The sequence below is a fragment of the Thamnophis sirtalis genome, unplaced genomic scaffold (genome assembly GCF_051295495.1).
Source record: "Thamnophis sirtalis isolate CommonGarterSnake01/CBP01778 unplaced genomic scaffold, rThaSir2_p1.2 scaffold_15, whole genome shotgun sequence".
Lineage (NCBI taxonomy): Eukaryota > Metazoa > Chordata > Lepidosauria > Squamata > Natricidae > Thamnophis > Thamnophis sirtalis.
Genome location: NW_028261395.1, coordinates 37,614,768 through 37,636,429, shown reverse-complemented (window position 1 = coordinate 37,636,429; position 21,662 = coordinate 37,614,768). Strand labels below are relative to the sequence as shown.

The following is a 21,662-nucleotide window of genomic DNA, read 5'->3' as shown; positions in this document are numbered from 1 at the left end:
CAATTCAGCGAACTAATTGTCTCCTGCAAACTCCACTCCCCTTTCGCTCCTCTTTTAGTTCCTCTGGGAGGGGCCATTCATCATCCCCCTGTGATCTAACTCCCAAGTCAACCCCTTTTCTTTAGCTGTTCCCTTCATCTGGCAACTCTGTATATGCGCACACTGGGAACAGGCTCCAGCTGTTCCTCGGTCTCACTGATTACTCTGAAGGCAGCTGATAACTGGCATACGGCTCTGGCCCCCAACACAGAGCCCTCCTCAGAGCCTTCCCCAGACTGGCCCATCTTCTTCCCCAACCTCCTCACTGTCCGAATCTGCTGCCAGCTCTGCTGGTCATTGGCAGATAGCCGGATTAAAAGTTTCCATGCTGCAGCGATGGGTACTTTTTTGACTTCCTCAATATTGGAGGGTTGTTTTTTTCCCAGTCCCAAATAAGACGTTCACCAGTCAAAGATGCTACAAGCTGAATGCACCTGGTTGTTTAAAAGTCCCAGGATGGCTCTGATCCGTTTCCAATAACATTTCATTCCTGTCCACCTTATGCTTTCCGAGAAAATCCAGCCACCTCAACTGGAAAAACGCACTCTAGACTGTTCTTTTTTTTGCAGAAAACTTTATTAGTAGTCTTCTCCTGATACATTATCAATGCTTGATCAACTCGACTTAGGGAAAGCTGTTTAAACTCTGATGAACATACATATATTGTTTCTCCGTCTACCCCAAGCCCGGAATCGCGAGGCTGATTGTAATCTGACTGCTCCATCGGTCAGGAACGAAAGAGCTCCTTTTTCTTAATTTTCAATTTTTTTTTTGTATTAAAATATGAATCGTACTCCAAAATTTGGAACTTTTGACACTATATAGGTTGACAGCAGCAAGGCTACTCTATGCCCTCCAAAATGACAGGACACTTTGATCCCTGCCATGGATGAAGGGTGGCAGAAGTTGATAAGAGTTGGCTGAAATGGCAAAATGGACTATTCTGATTAAATAAATAAAAAATATTGCTTTCATTTCCACATGGAAACAGCATGAATTGGAGAAGAATGAAATTTTGATTTTGGGTTTTACTGATTAGACTGATAGATCCTTATAGAAATGGCTAATTTTTATGATTATGAAAAAAAAAGAGTTGTGATTTGATGTTAAAATGTCTTATTTTACTGCAACAGTCGGAAGTCCATGCTTTTCTTTTTCCTAATCCTTCCTCACTTCTCTTCCACTTCTTCCTCCCTACTGCTTTCCTATTTACTTTTCATATTTTGTATTTTATCTTAAGGTAAAGGTTCCCCTCGCACATATGTGCTAGCTGTTCTTGATTCTAGGGGGCGGTGCTCATCTCCGTTTCAAAGCCAAAGAGCCAGCGCTGTCCGAAGACGTCTCTGTGGTCATGTGGCCGGCATGACTCAACACTGAAGGCGCACGGAACGCTGTTACCTTCCCACCAAAGGTGGTCCCTATTTTTTCCACTTGCATTTTTACATGCTTTCGAACTGCTAGGATGGCAGAAGCTGGGACAAGCCACGGGAGCTCACTCCGTTAGGCAGCGCTAGGGATTCAAACCACCAAACTGGTGACCTTTCTGATCAACAAGCTTACTTCAGATTTGGTAGTTTCCCATGTCAGAAGGGGTTTTCCCCTGTCTGGAAAAGATAAGAGCTCTCATCTAGCTATCGTGAAATTGGGAGGTATTTATTTAGCTACCTAATTGGGGATTTCTCTTTCTGTTTTGGAAGCACATCCAGTGTTTGCGGTAACAATAATCAGCTGTCGAAGTTCTCGGAGTGTTAATCACACTTTAGTAAAGACAAAGCAAGGAAGGAAAGCAGGTTTTTTTGATTTTGGAGCATTTCTATTCATACATGGACAATCTGCTTTGAGCGATGGAAATGCAATGTGCCTTGCAAGCCAAGAAAACTGGAAATGTAAATTCAGCTTTGGCAGGAAATTATGACAACATGAGTCTTGAATATCTGGACCAGGAATCAAAACAATTATCTCGGAACAAAAACGATGAGTAAGATTGGAGTTAAGAATTAATGGAGTAGAACCAAGTTGGTTTACATCTGCTTACGCGATTCGTTATATAAATCAATTTTCCAAAGCTACAAGGGCTAAAAATGTTAGTCAGCAAAATAGGGATAAGCAAATCATGTAGCCTTGATGCAAACACAGTGGTGGAGATTTTTTTTAATAAGCTTTATGCCCTTTAAGGTACTGCAAATTAGTGGCTCCTCAGTCTTTCAGCAATCAATCATTTTCATACATTCAATTGTTACTCTTCTGTCCCTTGATTTTAAGAGAATTAGCCTTGCTTAGTTGGCAAGCTACCAAAAGTCCCCCTTTAAAAAGCATTACTTGTCCCCGATTTGAGTGTACAAATTTTTTACAAAAATAGATCCTTTTTTAAAAGAAGCAGCGTCCCCTCTGGAGGGGGGTGGGGGCTGTCGACACACAAGCGAAACTTTTCAGCCAAAAATCCCAGCCCATGTTCCTTCGGATGCGCAAGAAGCAAGTTTATAGGGAGTTTAATTCTGCTTTTCCTACATGTTGAGACAATGCGCACAATTTCTCCGGATGCGCTTTCTTCCTGGCTGTTCCTCCATTTCTTTAACAAAAAGAGATGCAGCAGGTTGCTTTTAAGCCCAAGTCGCTTCTCCCCTCCAGGGGAGGTGGCAATTTTTAAAAAAATCAGAAACGGATACAAAAGATGAAGAATGCACATTTCCGAAGGTTCAGCAGCAAAGCCTCTCTGGAGAAATTAACAAACACGGCAGCACTGAAGTGGAGGGATAAATTTTGATTTTTCAGCAGGATGTGATTATTATTTTTTAATTCTCCAAAGAGGTCCAAGTGATAGAGAAGGAAATCAATACACTCCTTGTAATTTGTGCCTTAGGAGAGATCGGCAAGGAAGGCCGCCGGAGAGAAACACAGCCCATTCGCACCAACGGTCACCATCCGGTCTGCAAAGGCCCCAAAAGCCGGGTCACTGCATGTAAGGGTACTTCCAGTCCCCCAACGGCTCGTGGGTCTCCTTGATGGCCTGGGGAGATGTCCAGCGCAGGATGTAATGAGCGCTGCCTGGCTTGTCATTGGTTCCTACGTCCAAAAGAAGAAAGGAATGCATTTGCGTCCTCTGCGACCAAACACGCCAAAGTGGCTAGACCTCATTGTCCCAGGAAAACCACAGGCTCGCTTCCCGCATCTCGCCAGGTCGTTATGTGGCTGCGAGCGCCTGGTTGCTGAGCTTGTTTTGCAACTCACAAGATTTGGAGGACAGGTAAAGAAGGTTGCGGCGTGCCACAAAGGCTCCCTTGTTTGTGTCAACATGCCACAACTGGGTGTAAATGTGTTGTTTTGTCTGTACTTCAGGCTTGGGAGCCATTATGCAGGAATGGAGAGACACACAACAATGACAGGGATGATAATGGTGACAATAACAACAGTGCCAACCACAGTTGATCAGAAAGTGGTGCAAAATGTTCTTAGACCAGCCCAGGTGAGGAGCACCGACCCCCTCTCCCCCCAGTCTAATCCCCGACGTACCTGAGGCGCGAGAGCCCCCAAATGGCTGCTGGGCCACCACCGCACCGGTGGACTTGTCATTGATGTAGAAATTCCCGGCCGCATTCCTTAGGAGTTTGGTGGCTTCATCAACGACGGCCCTGAGCAAAGATGTTGGGAGGGGAAAGAGTTCAGAATTTCCTGCAAGAGTGCGCCCCACAGCGTCTTATGGCGCACGGCTTCAGAAGCCCCGCAATTACCGGCCAGTGTTATCGGCAGCTCTCAACACACAGGCAAAGCACAGCTTGTACCAAACAATCACACAGACGGGAGATGAAAGGAGAAGAGGTGGGAAGGATCAGTGATGGGAAAAAACAATACAAACAACTCCAATCCTAAGAGCCAAGCAAAACAGGTCTGTATCGGGCCGAGACTGAGTTTAAACTGGAGGCAGGCAGAGGAAGTAGAGAGGCATGGCTTCTATTCGAACTCGGTCTCTGGGCAGACTGGACATGAGAATAATCCATTGATGACCCCTCCCACAAGCTACTCCAGGGAACAAAGGGGTTTCATTAAGGCTGGGATATTGTGGCAATGGCAAAACTGAGGATTGGGAGGGGGAAATGTCTTCTGGCCCGCTGCAATTGAGCTGGGAGAAGATTAAGAGTATTTGGGTCTGGGCCTATCTTCTTCTTAAAACTGACCATTATTTCCCAATTCTCCAGGACAGTAACATTTGATCTATCCTGTTTCCATGAAAATAAGACCTCCCTGGATAATAAGCCCAATCGGGCTTTTGAATACATGCGCTAAAATAAGCTCTCCCCGAAAATAAGCCCTCCCCTAAAATATTAAAATGCATGTGCAGCTGGTCCCCACCATTTCCTGGGGTGGAGGGAGACATGCCCCACACGCACCTGCCATCCACGTGGAATGGCCTCACCGAGGCCGCTCCCGCACACCCTAGCTACTACACCCCTTTCTCTTAATGATGGCCGCAAAAAGATTGGCAGGCTGGCAAGAGTATGCCAGAAACAGAGACAGAACTTCCGGCCCTCTCTGGATCAGCTGATCTGCGGGCCGAGGTTAAGGACTTCAAAGATAATAAGACCTCCCCCAAAATACGCCAAGCACTTATTTTTGAGGTCTAAAAGAAAATAAGACCCCATTTTATTTCCAGGGAAACATGGTAAGTAGAAGGAACTCCCCTGCCCCCAGGACATCCACCAAAGTCACCCCAGTTCTTACTTATCCTGGGCAAACACTGCCCCTGTGAGGCCATATGGAGAAGTGCTGTCAATCAGGTGGAGAATATCTTTGTATTGTTTCTCTGGATAGACGTACACCGACAGAACTGGCCCAAAGATTTCCTGCCCGGGGGGGGGGGGGGGGGGGAGATAAAACAAATCGAAATTAAAAGCATCTGGGAAAATCATTGTTTACATTTCTGTGAAACTTTGGGGACAATTTCACTAGGAAAATTAGCATGTCTAAAGTGAGGGCCAAGATATCGCTGTGGAGATGCCTGAACTACATTTCCCAGCGCATGTTCAGACTCCTACAGAGTGCCTGCTAAGTTCTTAATTAAACGGTGTTTTTGTAACGATCAGAGTTACTTTAAACTCTTGCAGAAAGGTGCCTGGAGGAGGACTTGGCCTCACAAGGAACAAGCAAAGACTGTGGGAGGTATTTAGCATTTTCCCAAGGAAGGATCGCCTCTTGGTGCCCGCTCCCCATCGCAAAGACTTGCCTCTTGCATGATGGGATCCTTGGGGTCTTTTGTCTCAACAATGCATGGCTGGATAAAATAGCCCACTGCATCGTCGCAGCCGCCTCCGGCTAGGATGTTTAGATTGGGTGAGGATTCGGCATGCTTGATCCATTTCTTGATCCGTCTGAATGCCTGAAAGACACAGCAGCAGAAACAGTGGAGTTACATCCAGTGGTGGGATTCAGGCATTTCGCACCGGTTCAACCAGTTGTTAACTTTGTGTGCAGTTTGGGCACCCGGCTGAATCACCATCTTCGGGGCCCGCTTCGCAGCTCCCCTCCCAGCCACTTCTCACCTCGCCCAGACTCTTCTTAGGCCATTTCGGCATCTTGGAGCTCCTCTAACCGCCCTTCCCGCCCCCTTCAAGCAAGTGACATCGGCACAGGCAAAACCCCAAGGCAGCTGTGGTTACATCCATATAACAAAGAACTAAGTTCTAGACGTGCCTAACACCATAACCAGGCCAATATCTCAGAACAAGAACATGTTAAGGGCAACATCTCAGGACATCTTCCTCTCGACCATTAAACCTTGAAAGGAGTTGGTGAAATGATGACAATGGATGTACTATTTCAATATTGAAACTACTGTCTAAGAGTGTAAGTTACACACACACATAGAGGCCTGTTGTGGCCCAGCAGGAGCCGTTGGAGCTGCAAACAGACTCCGACAGCGAGGGGCCCTATGAGTCGGCTCTGGAAGATGTGGGGGACCCTGGACAGGGTTCAGACTCCGAGCAGGGACCGGAGAGGCTGGTTGGCCACCAGGCGCCTGAGGCATGGAGCAGCAATGAAAGCTAAAGGGAGTTGGTTCAGGACGCCAGGCAAAGTCGGGCAGATAAACGCAGAGAGCAACTACACAGATACAGAAGATAACTGGGGCCAGGTGGTTGTAATTAGGTTCCTCCCAAGATAGTATATAAGGAGAGACTTTGGGAGGAGGCTGTTTGCAGGATTCAACTAATATATCAATATTGGAGAAGCTCTCCTCTGTATTTCTTATCTTGGAAGTCTGGATTGCTGCCAAAGTCTTGTCGGTGTGTTAATTTACTGTTAATAAATAGTCTAGCAGTAATTTTGTCTTGGAGTGCCTCGGTGTACAGGGGGGGGGGGGGTCAGAACAGAGGCCTATTCTAGGTGCTTGTTTGCACGTGCAAATGTCAAAGCATAAATATTCTGCCTGTGGGAAAATGAAAGCTGGTTTAGACACACAAGAAAGAATGCGATCTGACCTTGCTATCAATCACGGCGGAGAAGAATGTTCCGAAATCTTCAGCTGGCTGCAGAGAAAGCCCGACAAAGAAAATATAAGGAATTTGGGAGAAACTTGAACGTGGCTCCATAGAGCTCCCTATTATCTAGAGAAATTGATCCATTCCAGTCCGCACGAGTTCAGACTGCAAAGGTTTCCCGTTGGATCTGGAAACGGGAAGATCTCAGATTTTCAGCCTATAAAATTCTCCGTTAACTAATGATTCTAGCATTCCCCAAAATTTCAAAAGTCTCCTGGTGGTTGTTAGAAAAATAAAAAGGACCCCTGAGCTTACATTTTTTTCTCCTCCCTCCATTTCCCTCCTTCTTTTCATGTCGTACCTTCATCTCTTAGATCAAGGGTGTCAAACTGAAGGCCTGCAGGCCAGATCCAGGTACTTAGATCTGGCCCGCAGTGCATCTGCCAATGAAAGTGGAGTTTGGGAGGGCCATGGCAAAGGGCCGTTGCAGCCAAAAATGGAGCTTGGGAGCCCGTTTTCGCTGGAAGAGGACTTGGGCTACCACAGGCACCCCAAAGCGAGTAATATTGAGCTGGTCATGCCCACCCTAGCCACACTCCAAAGTAAAACACAACCCTGATGTGAGCTACTTTTGGGACACCAGGCAGCTGGTGAAGCATCCGACTGCCAAGCCACAACTCACGTCTCCCACTTTAATCTTCTGATGCTCCTCCAGCAGCCCGGCTTTGACGCGAGGCCACAGAGAGTCTGGCACGTAGAGGCGGGAACAAGCCGAGCACTTCTGGCCGCCGTACTCAAAGGCTGAGCGGACCGTCCCGCTCACTACGCTGGGCACATCAGCCGAGGCGTGGACAAAGTGGAAATTCTTCCCTCCGCATTCTGAGAAAGGGAGACATTGGACAGGAGTAAAGGTAAAGCTTCCCCTCGTGCATATGTGCTAGTCGTTCCTGACTTTAGAGGGCTGTGCTCATCTCCGTTTCAAAGCCGAAGAGCCAGCACTGTCCGAAGACATCTCTAAACGCCGAAGGCGCACGGAACGCTGTTACCTTCCCACCAAAGGTGGTCCCTATTTTTCTACTTGCATTTTTTTTTACGTGCTTTGGAACTGCTAGGTTGGCAGAAGCTGGGACAAGTAACAGGAGCCCACTCCGTTACACGGCACTGGGGATTCGAACCGCTGACCTTTCTGTTCAACAAGCTCACCATCTTAGCCACTGAACCACTATGTCCCTGAGCCACTCAACCACGTCCAATGAGCCACCAGTCACGGAGTGACTGAGGAGGGTCGAATTCTAGGCATTGTCCCTCCCAGTGTGGGGGAGGGATGACTTGACCCTCTCCAAATTGAAAACCCTCCTTCACTTTAAGTTGTTGAAAAAACTATGGAGGAGACCCCTGCCTGTGTGGAATTGCTGAAAGCAATATTTGGGGGGGGGGGCGTGGGAGAGGGAAAAGTTCTTCCTTCATTAACACATTGGGAATTCTGGGAGAAATTCAACAGGCTTGGTGCATGGCTAATTCCTGTGAGACTGACAGCGGGGCAAATACCTGCCCACCATGCTGGCAGATGCCTGCGCTTTATGAGAGATCGAGGGCTTTCTGCTTGTCAGCAACTTAGCATCTGGGGTGCCGCTGGCAGTTTGGTTTTACAAGCCGGCAATATTACACTGAAGACCATCAGCGCAACTTTGGATTAGAAAGCTACCCAAAAGTCTTTCAATTCATGATCAAGAGATCTTCACACCACCTGGGTTGTTGTTGAGTTTTGGCGGCCTTGTGAGGGTGGGGGGAGGGAAGAAATAAATGTTGTGCCCCACCAGCAGCCACTGGAGCTGGGAGCAGATTCGGACAGTGAGGAGGTTGGGGAGGAACATGGGCCAGTCCTGGAGTCTGGGGAAGGCTCTGATGAGGGCTCTGTGTTGGAGGCAGAGAGGGAGCTAGAGCCGTATGCCAATTATCAGCTGCCTTCAGAGTCGGACATCAGTGAGGCAGACAAATAACTGGAGCCTGTTCCCAGTGTGCGCATGCACAGAGATGCCAGACGAAGGGAGCAGCTAAAGAACAGGGGTTGACTTGAGAGGAAGGCCACAGGTGGACAATGAATGGCCTCTCCCAGAGGAAATAAAAGAGGAGCAAAAGGGGAGTGGAGTTTGCAGGAGACCATTAGTTCGCGACTCTCCGACACTCCTTGCCAAGTTTTGCAGGTATTGGCCTGGCAGCTCTCCAAGCCAGATAAGGTCTGTGACTGTAAATCCTCCCTTGAAAGACTTTGCTGGATGTGAATGAGCAGAATTCACAGGAAATTAATAAAAGGGATTTTTGTCGGGACAAGGTGTTTGCTTCAGGCTCTTGATCGGGACAATAAAACCAAACAGATTCTCAGTTCTTACCCCCAGCCAACCGGGGGAAAGTGCGATACCGGTCGAGGTTTTCAGACACCTGTTTCCAGAGACGCTTAAAAGTCCTAAAAAAAAAAAGAAAAAAAAAGAGGAGAACTCAAGATCTAATTTTTCCCTTTTCTCCTCTCTTCCCCTGGCCCTCAGCCAAGGACAAGGTCTGGTGACACAACCAAGGGCAGGGACCCATCTTTTCAAACTCCTCCCCTGTTGGGATCCCACTCAGCCGCCCCCTCCCTCCACAGCCACGCCAATGCTGGCTGGGGTAAGCGGGAAGCACCTCTTGTTCTCTTAACCCTTCAGAAACCCAATTTTTTTTTTAAAAAAAACACCCAAGAGACAAAATCCTTTGCAAGGAGAGGGCCAGCTATTTAGCATTTCTCAAAAAACGATAGCAGCAGAGACTGTCTTGGGGTAGTGGAAGCGAGAAGGGCCTACGCACGCACACACACCCTCCAATGTTTGCAATCTCCATCTCTCTGAAAGACGGTGTGACTATTAAAACCGCCAGGCGCTATGCGAAGAGAGAAAAAAAGCCATGCTCGGCTGCTCCCTGCTCCTTAAGCGAGGGGGGGGGGAGGCTCATAAATTAAAAGGCAGAGTGTGGAACTCCTGGGGTGAAGCTATTAGCATTTTTATTGTTTTGAAAAGCAAGGCGTTGGTCACACTTGAAATCAAGAAAGGGAAGAGAGAGGGTAAAAAGGGAGAGGAGAGAGAGAACAGGCAAGAAAGCTGAACTATTTTCTTTCTGGATTGCAGAATCCCTAGGACCTGACAAGCTTCTGAAACAGAGGATGGGCTGTGAAAGCATAATAACAAACAATACAATACAGTACAATAGCAGAGTTGGAAGGGACCTTGGAGGTCTTCTAGTCCAACCCCGTCTAGGCAGGAAACCTTATACTGTTTCAGACAAATGGCTATCCAGCATCTTCTTAAAGATTTCCAGTGTTGGGGCATTCACAACTTCTGGAGGCAAGTTGTTCCACTGATTAATTATCCTCATTGTCAGAGAATTTCTCCTTAGTTCTAAGTTGCTTCTCTCCTTGATTAGTTTCCACCCATTGCTTCTTGTTCTACCCTCAGATGCCTTGGAGAATAGTTCGACTCCCTCTTCTTTGTGGCAGCCCCTGAGATATTGGAAGACTGCTATCATGTATCCCCTAGTCCTTCTTTTCATTCAACTAGACATACCCAGTTCCTGCAACCATTCTTCCTATGTTTTAGCCTCCAGTCCCCTCATCATCTTTGTTGCTCTTCTCTGCACTCTTCCTAGAGTCTCCACATCTTTTTTACATCGTGGCGACCAAAACTGGATGCAAGAGATGATACGTTTTTAAAAGGCCCAGTGTTTGTAAGAGGGGAGGAGGGCAAGGTTAGAGAGGATACCACAGGGCTTCCTTAAGAGTTGAATTGAGGAGGGGGTCTCAGAGCCATCCTTCCCACCCTACCCTAAGGCAACCCAGGCTTACGGGACACTGCCAGTGAAGTTGATGCCAGCCAAGTGCTCCGAGCCGGTCACGGTGTCCCCGAATGTGGTGCCCTCTGCTGGGACAAACTGGATGACACTGGGAGGCAGGCCGGCTTCCAGGAGGATCTGGTAGACGCCGTAACTGGACAGCATGGCCGAGTCGCTGGGTTTCCAAAGGACCACGTTGCCCTGGCAGAGGGGAAGGGGGGGAAAAGAAAAAGGAGCCCTCTTCAGTTTCTTTGGGATACAGCCCCAAGAAGTATCTAGTCCTCAAGGGCGGCAAAGGAAATTTTGGATCCTCAAAAACAAATCAGCTGGTGAGGAAGAAGGAGAGATTATGCTATGTCTGCGGGCACCCCAGAATCAGGAAAGAAAGGGGGGGGCGCCCGTTTTCAAAGGCTGCAACTGAAGGCGCAGAATGGATCCGGCGGAACTCACCATCAGTGCTGGGGCTCCTGCCAAGTTCCCTCCGATGGCGGTGAAGTTGAAGGGGGAGATCGCAGCCACAAAGCCCTGCGGAAGAGGGGAGGGAAGGGGAAGGGTGACTCTCACACGGCTTCAGAAGGAAGGGGCAGGATAAGAGATGCCCCTCACAAGCCCCAACCTCTGACCGACTGCAATGGCCTAGGCCCTGAGGGCCGTGACCTTTTAAGCATGGCTTCCCCATTTCAAGGTTCTAGTCCTCGTGCTGGAAAAGGTGCGTGGAAAGGAAAAAGTAGGAAAGGGGGGGGGGGGATGGTGGGAAATAGGTCATTTCTATTAACGGGGGGAGGGGTACCTCATGCTTGCTTCAACTTCCAACTTCTCCCCTGACTATCAGGAGAAAGAAAAATGACTTCTGCTAAGTGAGGGATTCCTAAAGAACCATTTTTACAGTCTCTGCAGAAGCACAGGGGGCTGGGGACTGTTTAAAATGAGGAGGGGGTGGTGCAAATGCTTTCAACGCAGCCATGTGTCGTCCCTCCCTACTCATTGGAAAGTCCCCTGCTTGGGGAAGGGGACTGGACCGCCCTCAGCAGCTCAGTGGAGAAGGGAAGACAGACAGAGGGACAGACACCGCTAATTCTCACACATTCACACACACACACACACACACACACACACACACACAAACTGTGTGAAGGCAAAAGACGGAGCTCGGTTTGCCCCAGATCCTGCAAAATCAGGATTGAATAGTGACCCCTACCTCCAGCCCCCGATACACCAGGCTGTTGGTGCTGGGTGGGGCGCTGATGGGCTGCTCCCCTTCCAGCTCCAGGGCGTATTTAGCGTTGAAGCGGAAAAAGTCAGCCAGCTCTGCGGCCGCATCGATTTCTGCTTGGATGACTGTTTTAGCCTGGAGATAAAGAAGCGAGTCAGAGCAAGACTGAAGAAGGTGTTTTTTTTGGGGGGGGGGGCAGAGATGACTTTGGACAAAGCTGGCAACGCCGAAGGGTTAGCAACCGACGGCCGCTATGTCAAATCCCACCCAAGAGAGATTCTAATTGCCACGTATTTCTTAATTTCATCTCGGACCCCTCCATGTGCTGGTTTCCTTCCCTTAGAAAGGCCCTGGATATGATCCGAGCCAGCCACGCACTCACTTACCTGTCCGACCATGGTCTTGGCTAAGATCTCTGCCCTTCTGGGCCCGCTCAGGATGTCGGCGGCTTTGAAGAAGATCTCCGCGCGGTCCTGGATGGGTCGTAGGTCCCATTCCTTCCGGGCACTCAAAGCGGAGACAATGGCCTTATTCAACAAGTCCTAGATGGGCAAGAAAATGGAGGCGATTCATTTTCTGCAAAACACAAGAAGCTTTCGATTTCTTTCCCTGCAAGCCTTCCGCCATATTTATGATTTAAGAGATGAACAGAGTTGGAAGGGAGCGTGTGGGTCATCTAGTCCAGACCCTCCCAACCAAGCAGGAGACCCTCCACCATTTCTGACAGGTGGCATTATGAACTCACAATAGAAGTTTGTGGAATGAAGCACAGCATAGAAGACTTACAAACACGCGCTTTCACAAGGTGGTTTAAAAAAAAACAAAAAACGCTGCAACCACCATGGAAATTTTGGGACTCACTAACACATGATGGCCAGTATCTTGGTTGGTTATAAAAACACGTTAATCCTTAACAACTCCATCCATCAAAGGGCTATACATTTCCTCTGCCTTTTTATTTTGAAACAGTTTATTTATTTATTTTTTTGTTACAAATTTTAAATTCTTGTACAAACAGAGTGTTGGCCGTACTTTTCCCTTTAATATCCTCTCCTATGCATAATTCATTTTACATCATATTTCCAGTTCCGATTCAGCCATATTGTTTTCTTTCCATATTTTCCCTCTTAATTTCCTCTTAATACATACTGCATTTTTCGGAGTATAAGACGCACCTTTTTCCCTCAAGAAAAGAGGGTGAAAATCTGGGTGTGTCATATACACTAAATACAGCATTTTTGGCCTCCCGAAACCCTGCCCCCTTTGCAAAAATTGGACTTTTTTTACAGAAGGTCTGCAAAGTGCTCCTGAAGGCTGGGGAGGGCACAAAGAAAAGAAAAAAATGGTCCGTTTTGCCCGCCCCCGCAGCAGCACTCTATAAGCCTCCCAAACACCCTGCATGCTCCCCCTTTTTTTTTGCAAAAAATGGCTCGTTTTTTGCTCATTTTTCCCAGCCCACAGGAGCACTCTAAGAGCTTCCCAAAGCTCTACATGCCCCCCCCTCTTTTTTTGCAAAAAACGAGGAGTGCAGAAGGTTTGGGAGGCCTGCAGAGTGCAAAAAACATTTTTTTTTTAAAGTTACCTCTTCGAAATCATGGTGCGTCTTATACTCCGGTGCATCTTATAGTTCAAAAAATACGGTAAACAATATCATTATTTCAAAGTTAACCAAATTTATCATTTCATTTCCATCTGTTATTCTATTTTACTGTAGGTAGCATATATCCTCAGATTCCATTTTTATACAATAAAATATTAAATGTGAAACAGTTTCAATAACTTGGTTGTTGCAAAGTCGGCAGCTTGGATTCTTATTATCATTATCATTATTTACTTTATTCATTAAACATGAAACTCAGCCAACTGAACATTCAAAAATAAATTACAAATACCAGTGACTGGTGCTAATGGTTGATACGGTTTGCTGCCAGTGTCCTAGGTATCAACCAAGTATTTTCTTAAAATATAGGATGTTTCTAGTAGCATAGTTTTTTGCAGTTCCTCTGGTTTTTTGCAGTTCCACAGGAAGTTGCAATTTATTTATGTCTTTTGTAAAATTCTTGGGACATGGTGCCAAATGCCTCAATGACAATTGGTATCACTGTTACATGTTTCATCCATAATCGGGTAGTTTCGATAGCCAGGTCGCAATATTTCATGATTTTCTTTCTAGTTCTTTTTCTTCGACTCTGGCATCTCCTGGTACAGAAATATCAATAAACTGTACGCTTCGGCCCTCTACAACCGTGATATCTGGCGTGTTGTGTTCCAAATGACGATCCGTCTGTATTTGAAAGTCCCACAAGATCTTTCACCTTCTCATTTTCGGTAACTTTTTCCACTTTGTGACTTTTTGGATACAGGGAAGTCATATTTTTTTTACATAATGACCAGTGGGTTAATTTAGCAACTCAGTCATGTCTGGCTTTGCACAATTTTGCTGCATTCACGTATTAAATGTGAAACGGTTTCAACAACTTGGTTGTTGCAAAGTCGGCAGTTTGGATTGTTGTTATTATTATTATGATGTGGTTAATCTTTGGTGAGATTCACAGCCTTTGGGGCTGGTTGGTAGCTCAACAGCTCGAGTCCTAACCAAGGACCTAGGAACTGTTAAGGATGTAAGTTGTTCCACATAAGGTGGTTTTTTGTAGAGTCAGAATGTTCAAGTCAGGTAAATTTAGAATTTAGATGTTTGATGGTGTTACAGGTATCATCGCAGAACAGAAGCAGTATTATAAATAATATTATTATATCAATTATATTATATCAGATATTATATCAGATGTTCAGTTGATGGTTTCATGGTTAATGAATAAAAGATAATAATGTTATAATAATAAGTCATATATCGGATATTACTATGACTTATTATTATGTTATTATTATAACTAATGTCACATTATATCAGATATTATTATGTTATGACTTATTATTATGACATGACCAATAATGTGTCATTTTATATTAGATATTATTATATTTTGACTCATTATTATGATATTATTATTGTTTGGTTAATCTTTGGTGAGATTCACAGCCTTTGGGGTTGGTTGGTAGCTCAACAGCTCGAGTCCTAACCAAGGACCTAGGAACTGTTAAGGTAGTAGTAGGATATTATTATTATTATTATTATTATTATTATTATTATTGAGTTTGTTACTTTTTGTATAACTCTGCCTTCACCAGCACTCCTTTATATATCAGTTGTGTTGTGGGCATAGCTCCTAATTGCTGGCACAGAAGAGCCATTTGTCAGGAAATTTCCCAAAGGAGGGTTAAATTCTGCTCTGCCTCAGGAAGAAGACATTCATCTCAAGCGAGTGAGGCTAGAGGCCTGGATTCAGGGACAGAACAGTGAGTCGCTCAGACATACAACGGACACCCTCTTTTGTAGATGGTGCTCGGGAGCTTACACAAGGTTATTATAAAACATGCTTACAAGCACAGCCTCAATCTGAAACGATCCCTACCTGTGAAATCCCCCCCCCCCGAAAAGTCATACCGTAGATGCTTTGCTTACCTTATCAGCGTAGCAGTATCTGGCCACTTGGTGTAAATGTTTAAAGGGCTGGGGGAAAAAAAGAGGAAGGAAGAAAAGGGTTGACAATTATGACCTGCGATCATCCAAGTGGAATCGAAAACCACCTGTGCTCGTTTTTAAACAGAAATGCATCTGATTATTTTAAAATACCATAATTTTAGGAGTAAGATGCACCTTTATCCCCAAAAAGAAGGGTGAAAATCTGGGTGCGTCTTATACACTGAATACAACATTGTTGGCCTCCCAAAACCCCCACCCTTTGCAAAAATGTCTGTGCATAGCCTTTAGGAGGCTTCTAGAGTGGTTCTGGGGAGGGCAAAAATGAGCAAAAAATGAGCCAGCCCCCAGGAGCACTCTACAAGCCTCCTAAATGCATGACCCTTTTTTGGCAAAAACAGGCCCGTTTTCATGAAAAACAGGCTGTTTTTTGCTCACCTCCCCCCCCCCCCCCAGGAATACTCTACAAGCCTCCTAAAGCACTTTGCAGGCCTCTCAAACTCTCTGCATGCCCTGTTTTTCACAAAAACTGAGGCGAGCAGAGGATTTGGGGAGGTCTGCAGAGTGCAAAAACTTTTTTAAAAAATTACCTCTTCAAATCTTGGTGCGTCTTATACTCCGGAAAATACAGTAAGCATTCTAGCCGTGATAGAGTCCCCAAAAGAAATACAGTAGGTAAAATACTTATGACCAGTACTGACCGTTATCACCAAACAGAGACTTACAGGCCTTGGGTCAAACACTGATGAACTGCGCTCTTTTTACAAGTAAAACTATAGAGTCTGTTGTTTTGGGAAAGATGGGAGGGGGGGGATTTTATCCCAGCTTGTTCTGACCTGGCTCCCAAACACGACCTTTGTAGTTAATAAAACGTTCCTTTTGTTAGGGGCGCCAGCAGCCGTTCTCTGTCACACAGCAATCTTGGAAGTCTCTAAATCCTGTGGAAAGTGACGCTCGCTCCTTTTCCCTGAACTGGCCCAACACACCTGGAGTCTCTCGTTTCTCTCTCTCATCTCCTTCTTCCCACACATGCAAAGGAAGTTCTGGAAGGTGCACTCACTTTTTTTCCCCACAGGAGATACTCACACACATACACACACACGTTCAGAAGGCGCTGCAGATTCCAAGAGAATTGTGATAATTTTCAGACATGATTCGGAAGACCAGCAGGGAGATGAATAGTTGTCTGCCAGACCTATTCATCTCTGCACCCTGACTTTTGTCCCAGAGGTAAAGTGGGGCTTCGTTAGCAACAGTGGCTCTTCTGTCCCAAGGACTGGCCCATAGATTTCCACAGTTCTCCTCTCCTCTGCCTTCTGCGCATCTGCACATCAGGCACTGTTCCTCTTCTTCCTCATCAACCACCTCCATATCTGGCGGCTGTTGACTCTCCATCTGAGGGCTGATGGGTGCCCAGGCTCTCCCTCTGTCTCTCTGACAGCTCTATTTCCTCTTCCCTTCAGAGCTCCTCGGGTTGCCTTGATGTTGTCCCTGATTCCCATACCGCTTTCTCATCTGATTTGGCTGCTGAAGGGGTCACACAGCTGTTATATCAGAGTACCAAATGAAGCAGGCCCTTACTGGTGGAACTCACCGACACTTGATATCTCACATCGGCTGTCCACACTTTCTCGCCCCCAACGACACACGGAATATCTTCGGTCTTGCCCCTCAAGTCATTTAAAGCCTATAGAAGGAAGTAACAATTTTGTAAAAAAAGGTTAGCTGTTCTCTCATCTCTTCTGTTCCCCAGATCACAACAAATTATTTCTCTGACACTTGCATTACTCACAACTTGCCTATTCTGGAAACCTTCTTGTGGCCCCCCTTCTCTTCATTCCCCAAATAGGATACAGGTAGTCCTCAACTTACAACAGTTCATTTCGTGACCGTTCAAAGCTACAACGGCATTGAAAAATGTGACGTATGCCCATGTTACAATTGCAGCATCCCCAGGGGGTCATATGATCAAAATTCAGACACTTGGCAACTGTGATTAATATTTACAATGGTTGCAATGCCCCGAGGCGATCCTCTTTTGTGGCCTTCTGACAAGCAAAGTCAGTAAGGGAAGGCAGATTCACTTAACAAACGGTGTTACCAAGGTTGTTAGCCAAGGTGGCGCAGTGGTTAAATGCAGCACTGCAGGCTACTGCTAGATCAGCAGGTCAGCGGTTCAAATCTCACCGGCTCAGGGTTGACTCAGCCTTCCATCCTTCCGAGGTGGGTAAAATGAGGACCCAGATTGTTGGGGGCAATATGCTGACTCTCTGTAAACCGCTTAGAGAGGCCTGAAAGCCTATGAAGCGGTATATAAGTCTACTGCTATTGCTATTGTTACTAACTTATCAGTTGCGGGGATTCACTGTGGCAAGGAAGGTCGTAAACATGGGGCAAAACTCACTTAACAGACATTTTGGGCTCAATTGTGGTCATACGCCGAGGACTACTTGTATTTGTGTTGCTGTTCTCCACAACCAAAAGCATGCTGTCCTTTCAACCTTCCTGCCAATCCCTTGCACCTGAAAAGAGTACATTTTTCTTCCTCACTTTAAATCTCACACTAAATCTTATTTTCTCCCAACCCCCAATCTCGGAATCTTTATCTGCCCCATTACCAGCAAGGCAGGGCCACCAAACTGCACTTGGGCCACTTCAGGCACCCCAACACAAGTGACATCAAGCTGGCCACATCTACCCTGCCCCACCCCACCCCGAAGTCAAACACAATCTGACACAGCACTCAAAATCGAGTTTGACACCCCTGCTCTAGTGCCTATGCCACAATGAGCACTCCTCTTTGTCTTTGTTACCTGCTGGAGGGCGGCTCGCTCAGGGCTCCCAGGTTTGAAGGCCAATATGGGTTCATTGACCACCTTGACAGAGGCACGGTGCTGCCACCGCAGGCTGGGGGATGGGGAAGGAAAGAGGAAAAAAAAAAACCAGACATTATTTCGCTTTATGTCAGAATCACAAGGGATCCCTGAGAAAATCTGCAGGCCTGATAGATAGTAACGCTTTGTTTCTTCAGTTCCAAAGAGGGCTGCCCTGTTAAAAGAGGAAGGGCGAACGAATGGGGAAAGCCACGTATGTTGCTTTGAAATTCTAGCAGGAGGAGGGAAGAAAGATGCAGATAAACACCCGAGTAAGCAATAAACCAGGACTAAAAAAGGAGAGGGAAGTTTAAAACTTGAACCTTGCATTATTTTAGGGAGTGCAAATTGTTGCTATTTTCTGTTATATATTTTGCAACACAGGTCTTTTAATAAGATAAGCATAGGAATAAAGTATAACATAAAGATTCCCTCATGGGCATGGATACAGCTTTGCAGGTAATAGTATATAAGTCTTTTGGTCCTGTTGAGAGGCTTCATTGCATTCCTAAGCTATAAATAACCACACCTACTATCTATTTCTTGGCCCAATGGCTGCTCCATTCTCCTCTTCCCTCCCCATTTCCTTTTCCTCGTATGTCATGCTGCTTACATTGTCAGTCCGAAGACAGGGGCATACTACTGGTTTTAACAGGCTGTGCCAGCAACTTTTTTTCCGTCTGAAAATGGAGTTCAAATGTTGTGAATAAAACGAGGTTAGCCAAAGTTTAAAATGTGGTTTCTTTCTCCCCTTGGGACTCGGGATTGCACAAAGCAGTAATTTAGTAAAAATCCCTTTGTAAGTTTGATGTGAACCAGTCAGGTTTCCCCAATCCGAGCCTAATGCTGACTCGAAGTGAGTGTATTTTTTTTTAAAGCAGAGATATATGCTACGAAATATTTATTTTGTATTTATTATTTATAAATAAGTATTTATTCTGAAAGGCCATTTTCTGAGAAGGCACTATTCTTTGAAAACCTTTCCTCTCCCTCTCTTTCTTGTTTTCCACATTCCAAGGGATTTGTGATCAGCAAAATGCACGCTTGAGGAGCTGGACTTTTGTGCTTAGGTGCAAAGTTTGATTTTCTTGGCTTCAGGTTTTGAGGCATAACCTTGATTTTGAAGGCCCAGGGAGCGAAAAAAAAGGACTGCTGTTAAGTTCCCTTGGTCCCAGCTTGGCTTTATCTCGACCAAGGCTGATAAGACCAAAGCCCTACTAATTCTGATAAACACCAGAAAGGAAAGTGCTGTGTAGATAAAGAGAGCAAATTCAGAGGTAAACCTGAAATGGGGGAGAGGAGACTGAACTTTCTGGGCCCCAAATTTAAAGCTTTCCATTTGATTGGGCCTTCCTTAACCAAACCACTCTGGACCTTACAGGTAGTCCTCGACTTACGACCACAGATTAGAATTTCCCCCACTAAGCGAGGTGTCAGTGAAGGAAGCCATGCCTGATTTTACTATCTTTTTTTTTTTGCAACGGTTGTTAAGGGAATTTACTGCAGTTGTTAAGCGAGTCACGCAGTCATCGAAAGAATGCAACTCCCCAAGTTGCTTGAAACTGATTGGGAAGATTACAAATGGGGATTACATAATCCCAGAACAGCGCAACTCTCACAGTTGACGATTTCGATTGTGTGGCCATGGGGACGCTGCGATGGTCATTAAGCAATTGGTCATTGCGTCACTTTCTTTTTAGTAATTTCGGTCACTAAACCAATGGCTGTAAGTGGAGGACCCCCTGCATAACTTGCCACCCCGGTTTTAGCAGTTTTGTCTGGCTCCTGCGTTTTATTGCTTCCCTGAGGTTCTTTAAAGTCGCAATTCTTCCTGCACTGCAAGTAGCCCTAAAAAGGCCAATACTGACAGCAAAAGGCAATGGTTTTTTAAATTGAAATTATGCTGCAGCTGGAAACCGGAAGGCCAGTTTGATTTTCCAGCCCTGTCAGATCTATTTCTACTCAGCAAGCAAAAAGACAGAGAGAAAAATTTCCACTAGCCTATGACAGAGCAAGAATATTTCATCACCAGGACTAACCTGTCACTTTTCTTTTTTTAAAGCCCCAGGCTGGAAGCAAAATTAAAAAAAAGGAAAAGGAGAGTTAGTGTTCCCCCCACCCCACAAAGGAGCTGAACTTGACACTGGAGGGGGGGGGGAAGGGACCTCAAAGGTTTTCTGGGCAACCCAAGTAAAAGAGTTTTATTCCCCCCACCCCCCAATATGTCTATGCATAGGTAGTCCTCAACTTAAGCATAGTTCTTTTAGGGACCGTCCGAAGTAACAACGGCACTGAAAAAGCGGACAGAGGGCTGCTTTTCACACTTAACGACCGTTGCAGTCTCTCCGGGCTGTGTGATCAAAATTCAGGTGCTTGGCAACTGACTCAATATTTATGACGGTTGTCACGTGGCAAAGCCAATGGGGGCAGCCAGATTCGCTTTACAACCGTGTGACTTAACAACTGTGGCGCGAAAGGTCGTAAAGCGGGGCAAAGCTCACTTAACTGCCTCGTAAGTCGAGGACTAGCTGTTGTGTGTGTGTGTGTGTACACCGACGTGCATATTGGTGTTTATTTATATTTTATTTATAGGGTAGTGGTAAGGGCTGAAACTCCTAAAGCTTGCTAATGGCTGATGTGGAAGGCACACCTGCCTGATGGCTTCGGAGGAAGATAAGGCAAACTGCCAATAAAGGGAGGGTGAATGGAAGAAAATGCAAATTACACAGGCTTATTTTTATATTATTATATTAATTGTTATTACATCATTATCCTTATTGCATACTTTATTCATTAAACATGAAACTCAGTCAGCTGTTATTGCTGTTACTATTGTTATTATTATGAATTGCCTTTATTACTATTTCTGTTAATATTATCACCGTTATTATTTTATTTTTTACCCTTATGTCATTATTATGAAAGTCGGTAATATTAATACAGCAATGACGGTCAACAGGGAAGCCAGCATAATAATCATAATAGCACCAGCAGAGATTGCTAGCAGGTGAAGACTTCCAAAGTGGGGGGGGGGTTATTTCCTAAAATTAATATGAATTATGAATTATTTTCCAAAATAAGGGGACGGGGAATAGGGGGTGGTGGAGCCCACTCCCTGAAGCTCCCCTTGTTGGGGTGGGGGGGTTCCCCTCCTCAAAGAGCCCCAGTGATGGCATTGCCCCCCCCCCTAGAAGGGACACCCCCCCTCCCAAGAAGCCCCCCTCCCCCTCCCAAGCGCCCAAACCAGAGGTCCGGCAGGGGACGATGGGAGTGGGAGTCGCCGGTGAGGGGAGAGAGAGACTGAGAGAGAGAGAGACTCACCTCAGCTTACGGAGGGAGCCCGGCCGGCGTAGAAGAGGTAACCGCAAAGCCATCCTACCCCCCGCCCGATCCTGAGGGAAGAGAGGCAAGGCGGCGATGCCGGGCGGCGCGTGCCGCCGCTCGGGCCGAACCATTCCCAAAATGGTGTGCGTGTGAGTTGTTTTATTATTATTATTATTATTATTGGCTTGGTCGAAAACGCACCTTCCGCGGGAAAGGGCACGATTACTTTATATTACACACACACACGCATATTTTTGTAAGCGTCTTTCAAAGCTTTCAGGCACAGGGCAGGCGAAGGAACAACCACCGCCCCCCCTTTTCTAGAGCCGCGAATGGACGAGTCCCTC

The 21,662-nt window shown here is 46.1% G+C and overlaps 1 protein-coding gene across 1 annotated transcript; it reads right to left on the bottom strand.

The window, feature by feature from the left end:
* Positions 1–593: 593 nt before the first annotated feature.
* Positions 594–21,423, bottom strand: ALDH4A1 (aldehyde dehydrogenase 4 family member A1). The gene is made up of 15 exons (XM_087702524.1): positions 21,313–21,423; positions 17,932–18,025; positions 16,713–16,805; positions 15,101–15,148; positions 11,964–12,119; positions 11,563–11,712; positions 10,815–10,889; positions 10,378–10,565; positions 8,900–8,973; positions 7,192–7,388; positions 6,510–6,557; positions 5,258–5,410; positions 4,756–4,877; positions 3,550–3,668; positions 594–3,102 (listed from the first exon to the last, which is right to left on the bottom strand). The coding sequence occupies exons 1-15, from the start codon at positions 21,363–21,365 to the stop codon at positions 2,990–2,992; spliced, it is 1,683 nt and encodes a 560-aa protein (XP_087558650.1). The 5' UTR covers positions 21,366–21,423; the 3' UTR covers positions 594–2,989.
* Between the last annotated feature and the right edge of the window lie 239 nt (positions 21,424–21,662).